The sequence below is a fragment of the Pogona vitticeps genome, chromosome 5 (assembly GCF_051106095.1).
Source record: "Pogona vitticeps strain Pit_001003342236 chromosome 5, PviZW2.1, whole genome shotgun sequence".
NCBI classification, from domain to species: domain Eukaryota; kingdom Metazoa; phylum Chordata; class Lepidosauria; order Squamata; family Agamidae; genus Pogona; species Pogona vitticeps.
Window position 1 is genome coordinate 187,520,943 of NC_135787.1, and position 8,890 is coordinate 187,529,832.

The 8,890-nt window shown below is 43.7% G+C and overlaps 1 protein-coding gene across 7 annotated transcripts in view; it reads left to right on the forward strand.

Annotated features, from left to right (window-relative positions):
- Positions 1 to 7,707, forward strand: part of USP6NL (USP6 N-terminal like) — a 171,080-nt gene extending 163,373 nt beyond the window's left edge. For 6 of the 7 annotated variants that reach the window (XM_020801066.3, XM_078376457.1, XM_078376456.1 and 3 more), the window contains one exon: positions 1,634 to 4,364. In XM_020801066.3, coding sequence (XP_020656725.3) covers positions 1,634 to 3,126 — 1,493 coding nt within the window. In that variant the 3' untranslated portion in view covers positions 3,127 to 4,364. Of the gene's footprint in view, positions 1 to 1,633 lie in introns of all 7 variants that reach the window. The other variant, XM_020801061.3, reaches the window with a different exon arrangement.
- The last annotated feature ends 1,183 nt before the right edge of the window (positions 7,708 to 8,890 follow it).

Genomic DNA, 8,890 nt, shown 5'->3' on the forward strand with positions numbered 1-8,890 from the left:
CTAAGACGCAGGTATGTTGCCTTAGGCAGGAATAAGGGCCCAAATGTAACTGCTGTTTTCAACAACAATGGCATAGATGCCATCACACTAGTTTCTAGTCTAGACATGGAGGAACATCATGAAGTTCAGCATCTAACTTTAAAGAGACTTAGTCCTCTGTCTGTTGACTTTAAACACTATGGTGTTTGATGGCTCAGGCATTCTGTCCTGCAAAGATCTCTCTGTCCAGTATGACTCTGATAACGGGAGTCATACCGTACAGAGAGATTCCCCCCCCCGCCCCGCCATTTTAGGAAGAAGGCAACAACAGTAAGAAGTACTGTATGCTGCGTATATATTGCCCCATAGCACTTAATGCTCTCTTTATGGAGTTTATAACTTTAATTATGCAGGCTATACATATTCCCTAACCCAAGTGAGTTCAGTACTCATTTACCAACCTCGGAAGGATGGGAGGCTGAGTCAACCTCAGGCTAGCCTGAGTCCATGGGGATCAAATTCAGGTTGTGAGCAGAGTCTTTTATTTATTTTATTTTATTTTATTTTATTTATTAGATTTTTATCCCGCCCATCTAGACCAAGGGTCTACTCTTGGCGGTTAAACCACTGTGCCATGAGGCTCCTACCTCGTGGCGGCTTATTTACCATATTTTTTCCATGTATAAGACACCCCCATGTATAAGACATCCCCACTTTTCTAATCCAAAATTAAGAAATCTAAGTGGGGCTCAGCAAGTGTAGGGGGAAAGGGATCAAAGCGCTGCAGGATCGCTTTGATCCCTACTTTCCCCTCCACTTGTTTTTGTTCTCTCTTCAGCTTACTTCCGTGTATAAGACAACACTCAATTTTCAGTCTAAAGATTTTAGACAAAAGTATAGTCTTATACATGGGAAAAATATGGTATTGAAAACATACCACTTTCTGGGCCTCCCACCTGTCAGGCCTGATTTCTCTCCAGAAGAGGTTTGGATGGCAGCTCGGTCTCTTCTTGGATTGAACAACTTTTTAAATTTGGGTGGTGGTCTCTTTTTTAACTGCCCCAGTAGAATTCAGTGTTTCCATTGCTTTCTCCCCACTGTGAGAGGGAGTGGATGCAGAGATGTACAAGACTTGTATTGTATTGTGCATTCTCTCACCACCACCTCTGCAGAAGGATTTCTGAGCATGCCCTGACACTGAATAACTTGAAGCCTCAGAATCTTCTGAATGAAACCCACGTTCAGAACAAGCATGACTAGGAATATTGTGCCTATATTCTTGAAACCATCAAGGTCGAGAAATCCATTTCCAAATGCACTTTGCAATCCAAGGACGGGTTTTGCATGCTTGAACAAGTGCTTTTGATCTCAAACCTGCTGACCACCTGCAGTTCTTATTGCTGTCGAAAGTGTGTGCATATTGGGTAGAAGACTAAATCAGCCATAATCCCTGACCTCTGAAGACTTGAGTTCATTTCTGAGCCTTCCAGCTCAGTTTTTTTTCCTCTTTTTATTTTAAACCATGTTTTTCATATAGTAATGTGTGCGCTGAAAGAAAATAAACAAGTAACGGGCATCTTTTGGCATGGAAGGGACCTGTTTCAAGATTTTTGTTGTTGAACGTGCATGCTTATTTTATGTTTTATTCTCCTAGGTAAAGATGATGAGCTTCCAAAGAAGTTGGAGAAAATCCAGCCTGAAACTCAACCTGCCATGATGAATCTTACTCATCTTGTCAACGGACAGAGTAGCACTAGCACAGCGAGCAGTGCCCGGGCCAGCCAGAGGGCAGGGCACAGAGCGCCTGCAGAGAGAGTGCAAGAAAACTCCCTGAAAACAATTGCAGAGAAGGACCCAGAAAGCCCGCCAAGTCACCGCAGAAGGAAAAATCCCCTGGAAAAGAGGCCTTCTTTGAGACAACAGAAGCCGGTAACAGCCAATGTGAGGAGTGGAGTGCCTGAGCACGAAGCAGAGAGTCATAGAAAAAAGCCCGAGGTTCAAGGAGAGGCTGCCGACTCCAAGCAAAACAGCAACGCAGCTGCCAACCAAAATTCCAACGCGACTTTAAACATGGGAAAGGAATTTGTACCGAGATGGATAAAGCCTTCTGAAATTAAAATTATAGAAAAGACTGCAAAACTCACCATGGAGATCAAGAGTCGTTCTGCGAACCATGCCGGTTCAGGAACGTCTCCGAGTCCTGGTGGCGAGTCGCAGTCATTCGGCGTGAAGCAGAAGATGAGGGTTTGGGATGTCGAAGAGGGTAAGCGAGGCTCGAACGCGTCACAGTACGACAACGTTCCTGGTGCTGACCTAGAGCACGACAACGTGGCGGATGAAGCAGTTGGAGGGGAGCTCTTGCAGAGCCCAAAACACACCGCTTTCTCTAGCAGTTCGGCCAAGTTGGCAGAGAAAACATCTAGTCCACCAAAAACACCTAACAGTTTTGCCTTGAGCTCACAACCAAGGCTCTCGAGATACTCCTCCCAATCTGATGGGCCTGATGTTGGACCTCATATTAAACCACCTCCTCCATCTTACAGTAACCCACCTGTTTACCATGGAAATTCTCCGAGGCATATCACCAGTGTAATTCATTCCAGCGTCATACCCACGCAGTACACTCATGGGAATTGGACCAACGCTCCGGGTCGACCATACTTCTCTGAGCTTCCGTCAGAGCTGTCGGCTGATAAAACCCTTAGAAATTATTCTGTTAACCACCATAATCCTGTTGTGAAACCTTCAAATCGAATAGAGGTTGTTCCCGTTGACACATACACAAGCCACCTTAAATCACCCGTAGGTCTTAGCTTTGAAATTCCACCAGCAGATTATTTACCGGACAACAGAAAGAGACCAGATCTTGCTTATATGTACAGGCAGGAGGCTTTAGGGCAAACCTGGAGCCAAGACAGCAGTCGAAGCCACTTGGCTAACATGAAGAAATACCCGCCTTTTCAGTCAATGTCTGTAAACGACCATAATCTCCCCACTGTTCCCATGGATAGTCCTATAAGATACAGGACTCCCCCAACCCAAGAATTTGGCTCGCCGTACTATAAATATCCAAGTTCCCCCGGCCCTACCCACCACTACAGACACCAAACTGAGGGGTTGTCCATGCATGAGTCAGTTCTGCTGTGAGAAACAACACACACTCAGCTGAAAGGCCAGGAGAGGACTCTGCAAGATTCATCGGTCATGGGTTGGTAGTTATCCAAGATGGCCAGTCTGGAAGAGTTCAGATAACACTATTCTACAGCTGCAGTTAAATGTTGACAGAAGCTGAAACTGAGTACTGAGTATATCAGAAAAGATTCTATTCTCATAAGTATAGCAATAGCTTTATACATTCAGAATGTGACGACCATGCCAGTTCTTTCTTAGCTGGGAAACAACCTTGCCTGAAGCTTGTAAGCTGGTTGTTGACTCAACACTACAATTTACAGTGTGTTCAGTTGTGGAAAGAGAATGATACGAGTCTAAAATGGAAGCATTTATGTTCCTGGACTGTATCCACAAAGTACTTCTTTATTTTAACTTAATTTAATTTTTAACTTAATTTATAAATCATCTATTAGTTTGGGCTGGCTAGGGAAGGGGTTTCTCGACATTCTCATTGACACTGCCTCTCATTAACCTGGGAATAAGCAGTCCAGGTTATCCAATGCAAACTTTATAGAGAAATTTTAATTGCCTTTTGTTCAGCCAGGAAGGAGAAGATTTGGTATCCAGAGCAGAGGCACTCTGATACAGCCAATAAATGGTGCTTTTAAAAGTAGGACTCTTTGTGAATTGTAGCATGCATCTAGGGTGTCAAGAGTATTTGAGCCCCGATCCACAGGCACACATCCAAAGACAGTTCTGCTGTATAACAGTCTTCATTTCTAAGTCCCATTTCTTTGTGTTTTGTTTGGTGGAGGGAGGGGGTTCGATGTTTTATCGAGTGCAGAATGTGCATTTTTATCGCAGAACAGTGCTAGAATGTCTTGATCATCATTGATTACAGCAGTGCTAATATATCTGATCATTGATGGTTACAGATGGCCTGTGTAGATGCGGAAGCTGTGTGTACAGTCAAGTTCCCAGTTCTGTCCACCCCTTCTTTTCATAGGTTGGGGATCCATTGTTGTGTCCTGCTGTATGCGTGTCAAGCCCAACACCCTTTAGTCCAAACCACACAATCTGGACACCTCAGTTCTTGTAGTATGTTCAGCACACCGTTGAGATGGATTTGGACCCTACACTTATATGAGAAACCAATATGGGAGTGGCTGGTGGAGGTGATCTGGGCATACTTTGGGCTCAGCTGGGGCAATGCAGTCCCATTCCTGCAGTAAATTTACATTTTGAACATCCACAAAGGGCTGCAAACAACCCATTACGTAAACTGCCTTTGATAGCAGTAGGATCATACAAAGCCCTTTTGTAAATACACGAAAGACTTAACACTGACAGTATGCGGCTGAAAGTTAAAACATGGATTTTAATTGTTATCCTCATAGAGATTTCTCAACCATCTATCTTTCTCAGCTCTGACAAAAGAAAGTTGAAGCTCTTTGAAATATATTGCTCATTTCTCTAGTAAGATTTCTGTGCTTTCGCAACAAATTCTGGGAAATGAATATCATCTCCTCTTTCTTGCATGCACCATTGGTGTTATCTTTGTGTCTTATATTAGGGCCGCCCTTCGAACCGTTAGGTTCAGTGTTGTTCCACAGACATCATGGACATGATAAATCAAGATTGAGTATGACCTGTTAAGGTCCTATTAATTTTACCGACATTTGCTGGGGGGGAATGGACTGTCTGTCCTAATATATGATTCACTATGTCCAAGAGATGAACCATCTACTGTGTCTTAGCAATCATTGCAACAAATTGGAGAAACCAGCAAATTCGGCAGCTATGGAACCCTGAAACACGCACAGAGTATGAAGGGGTGATTTTGTTCCAACGACATCTTCCAGAGATCATCTATTGAGCATGGCCCAGGGCCGCTCTGACTGGGGAAATCGGGTCAGAGCGAGTTTTATAAACAGTGGTAGTAACTTTCCGAAGTTCTAGGTAAGCTTTCGAGCTGAGATCATCCATGCCAATATCACAACCGCCATGCCCTCTTGAGAAGGCAAACGCGGAGATCATTGCAAAAGCTTTTGTTTCGGGGGGCATCCGTAGTTCATCTCCCGGCAGATTTTTTCGGCAATCTATATTTCAGCAGTTTCTATTCCATTGTTTCCTAACCTTGTTTATCAAACACCTTCCCTTCCCCTTCCTCGTGTGCTTCCTCCTCTGTTCCCGTAATGTGCTTGAAGGTCTTGTTTTTTTCTTGAGAGCAATAGGCAGTCATGCCTTGATTGGCTAGTGCTGCAATACCGCTAGGCCCTTAAGAGATGATTGTAGGTATAAAGTCTAATGCTCAAGTGCTCCCTCATTGTAGAGAGGAAGACAGCAAATTTATTGCTCTATAATCAGTGCCTGCAACCTTTGGATGTTTGCTTTTTCTTTTTCTTTTTTTTTCTTTTTGGTAAAGCAAGGACAGCCAGAAATGAGAACGTCACAAAAATACCTGAAAAGGTTCTCAAACCCATTTTTGCGGGGAGCGGACAATAAGTGAAAGTGGCCGTCTCCTTTGGCCCATGAGCCCTTTTTAAAATTAAAGCATGGGGGGACAGCAAAATTGGGTTAGGACAGTAGTGCAGGGAAGAGCATTTCAGCTTTTCCACCAGGCTGGTTTCCGTGACTGAAACCATCCCTATGAAGCCGGTGTAGTGCTAGCAGCAGCAGGAATTCGCCGATACCTGCATTATCTCTCCTTTTGCCCCAGTAAGACTAAGCTGTAAGATAGTTTTGAGTAAAGGCCCTTAAGGACCTTTAAGGTCCTTAAGGACACCCACCCCAGAAATCCAACTGGATCCAATTGAAATGCTCTGTTTTGTTTTTCATTTTTAATTCAGGAAATGTGCTCATACCTGCCATGTCTGTTTTGGACATCCTTTGGAGCAAACTGGCCACGGGCCGTGGTCTAGTAGCATCTTTGTGCAGACTAGCCTGTTGTATTTCCACTTTGCCTAATCCAGCTTTCTGTTCTTTCTTCTCTCAACTATGGGGCATTGGCACACCTCATACTGATACTATCCCATACAAGGGTGATGAGCCCTGGGGAAGGCATGTATCCAATTCAGCAAAAGCACAGCGTTGTTATTTTTGGATTCTTCTTCTGATCCCTCAGTGGCAGATGCAGGAAACCCACTGTGTGTGCATAGATCAGAACACCGGTTTGCCATTATTATTTTTCTCACAGTCACTTAAGCTTGGCTGAAGGTCTAGAACCGAGAGCTTAAGTCATCATCATGACTACATCCAATCTATTGAGTCAGTTGCTGAGCGATAGGTCAACAGTGGTGTAAACTGCTTTGATGCAATACGCCTGCTGTGGTTGGAATTGCCAAAGGGATTCAGGTCAAGGACTCTAGGCTATGGGTGGTCCACCTGAAGTTAAAAATATGGGATGGAGGCAGAAAGAGAGAGCATTTGTTCTTTTTCAATCAAATACTGTTAAGCTCCAGGTTGTAAACGAGACTGGCCTTCCATTAGGCAGTCCCTTTAATTTATGGTTTTTCTGCAAAATGATGTAACCAGCGGCACTGACGGTGAAAAGTGCAAAACAGTTGCCCCCTTCTGAAACATGTTTGCACAAATTGTAATCCAGAAAGCTGATCGGATTCTGCCTAAGGGCTGGTCAGGTTTCCCTGATCTGGTCAGCCGAGGCAAACAGGAAAATGGGAGCTTTTTTTGGGGGGGAGCACTTTCTGGGCTACAGCCATATGGGTGGGTTGGTTCTGTTGAGAATCAAAGGTCACCCAAGGCTGCCCCAAAACCATGGGCTTCTCATACCTCTGCTTGCTGCAGGCTGGCCCTATTCGTCTTTTATGGTACCTATCTTCAGCCTTCTCTGACTCAATGCCCTCGAAATGGGTTGGGACTGCAAAGTGGAGGTAAATCTGTTGGGAGCTGTAGTGCAGGTAGGGGAAGGCTGCCAAAGTCTGCCTTTGTTGTTGTTGTTGTTCAAAGAAAGAAGCGCTATTTAGCTAACGTGGTGGACCTTTTGTGTATAGACTGAATCTGATGTAATTTTTGAAAAATTAACTTTGTGACTGACTCTTTTTTTTTAACCCACCAAACACAGTGGAGTAACAGCTTGGCATGGCACTGAGAAGAAAGTTACACTCTGTGTGTGTGTGTGTGTGTGTGTGTGTGTGTGTGTGTTTGCGTGTGTGTGTGTTTGCGTGTGTGTGCTGAGTCCCTCCAGATGTTGTATTCCAGTTCCTACCAGTCCCAGGCAGCATGGCCAGTGGTCAGAGATGATATAAAATTGTAACTCAGCAACATCTGGAGGTCCGCAGATTCCCAACCTCTGTCTAAACTGACATAAAGGTGGTTTTGGTTTTTTTGTGTTTTTTTTTGGTCTTTTTACCTTCGTTCTGATTGACTTAACGGCTGCATAGAAGTGTATGTATATAATAATGTTGTCATGTAATGATCTGAAAGTTTAAACCATGGCTCTGTGATTCATAAAAAGCATAACAAAAATAATAATTATTATAAGCTGTACAATTTTAATGGATGCTAGCCGTGAGAAGACAGCTGCGCCTAAAATATGTATCGAGACTAGTAAATACTGTAGATTTTTATATATAAAATATATACATGCTATTTTTCTTACATCATCTTTGACAGTTTTTTTTAACTATGTTTTCCTGTTCTGTTGTGACCTTTATTTTGAACCTGTTAAAAATAATCATTAAGCCTTTCCTCTCTTGTGTGCCTGTCTCAAAGTGGTATCTTAGCCTGGCGTCTAAGCTCACCTGAGCGCAGAACAGGACAGGCAACTTTCTGTTTCTCCCAAACCAGAACAGATGACAAAGTGTGATGCTGAAAGTCAGATCAAATCATCAGTATCGCCTAGAGTTTGACTAATTTCATAAGCTTGCAGCCTTCAACCCAGGTGATGCAATCAATGTGCACACCTCTTTTCTATCTTCAACAATTTAAAGCAAACAAAGAGCTATCTAGCCATCTAAATTCATTTATCTCTTAAGGAATGCTTTCCAGAATGTGAGCAAGAAGGCTGCTATTTCCACATTGCAGTCTACTTTTGCAGGTTGTGATACTATTGGCAATGCATGTTCCTTACTTGCATGCTTCAGCATGATATGATGATCAGCATGAATGTGTTGGGTCACAGAAAACATACCACTGGTAAAGCAGTTCCTATCATCTTAATGCAGGGTCTGGCTGATGGAAGACACATCATTCCCCTTGCCCTGTGACATGCAGACCAAATGCCATGTGCAGTTTTTTTGGGGGGGTTATCCTGACCCCCCTAAAAAAAAGACCTCTGAAAGTCCTATCGTATCCTCTCTATGGAGTGAGGGAGCAATTTTCTCCAGCACATCTGTTCCTTCACCACCTCTATAATTATCATAATTTGGAAGGAAAAACAATTGGCCCCCAGAAAATGGAAGAGAAGTTCAGTTTTATTTTTGAGTAAGAAGACGTTGTTGTTTAGTCATTAAGTCGTGCCCGACTCTTCGTGAACCAGAGCACGCCAGGCCCTCCTGTCTTCCACTGCCTCCCGGAGTTGGGTCAAATTCATGCTGGTCGCTTCAATGACACTGACCAACCATCTCGTCCTCTGTCGTCCCCTTCTCTTGCCCTCACACTTTCCCAACATCAGGGTCTTCTCCAGAGAATCTTCTCATGAGATGGCCAAAGTATTGGTGCCTCAGCTTCAGGATCTGTCCTTCCAATGAGCACTCAGGTTTGATTTCCTTCAAAATGGATAGGTTTGTTCTCTTTGCAGTCCAGGGGACTCTCAAGAGGAGAGTCCCAATGCAGGGGACTC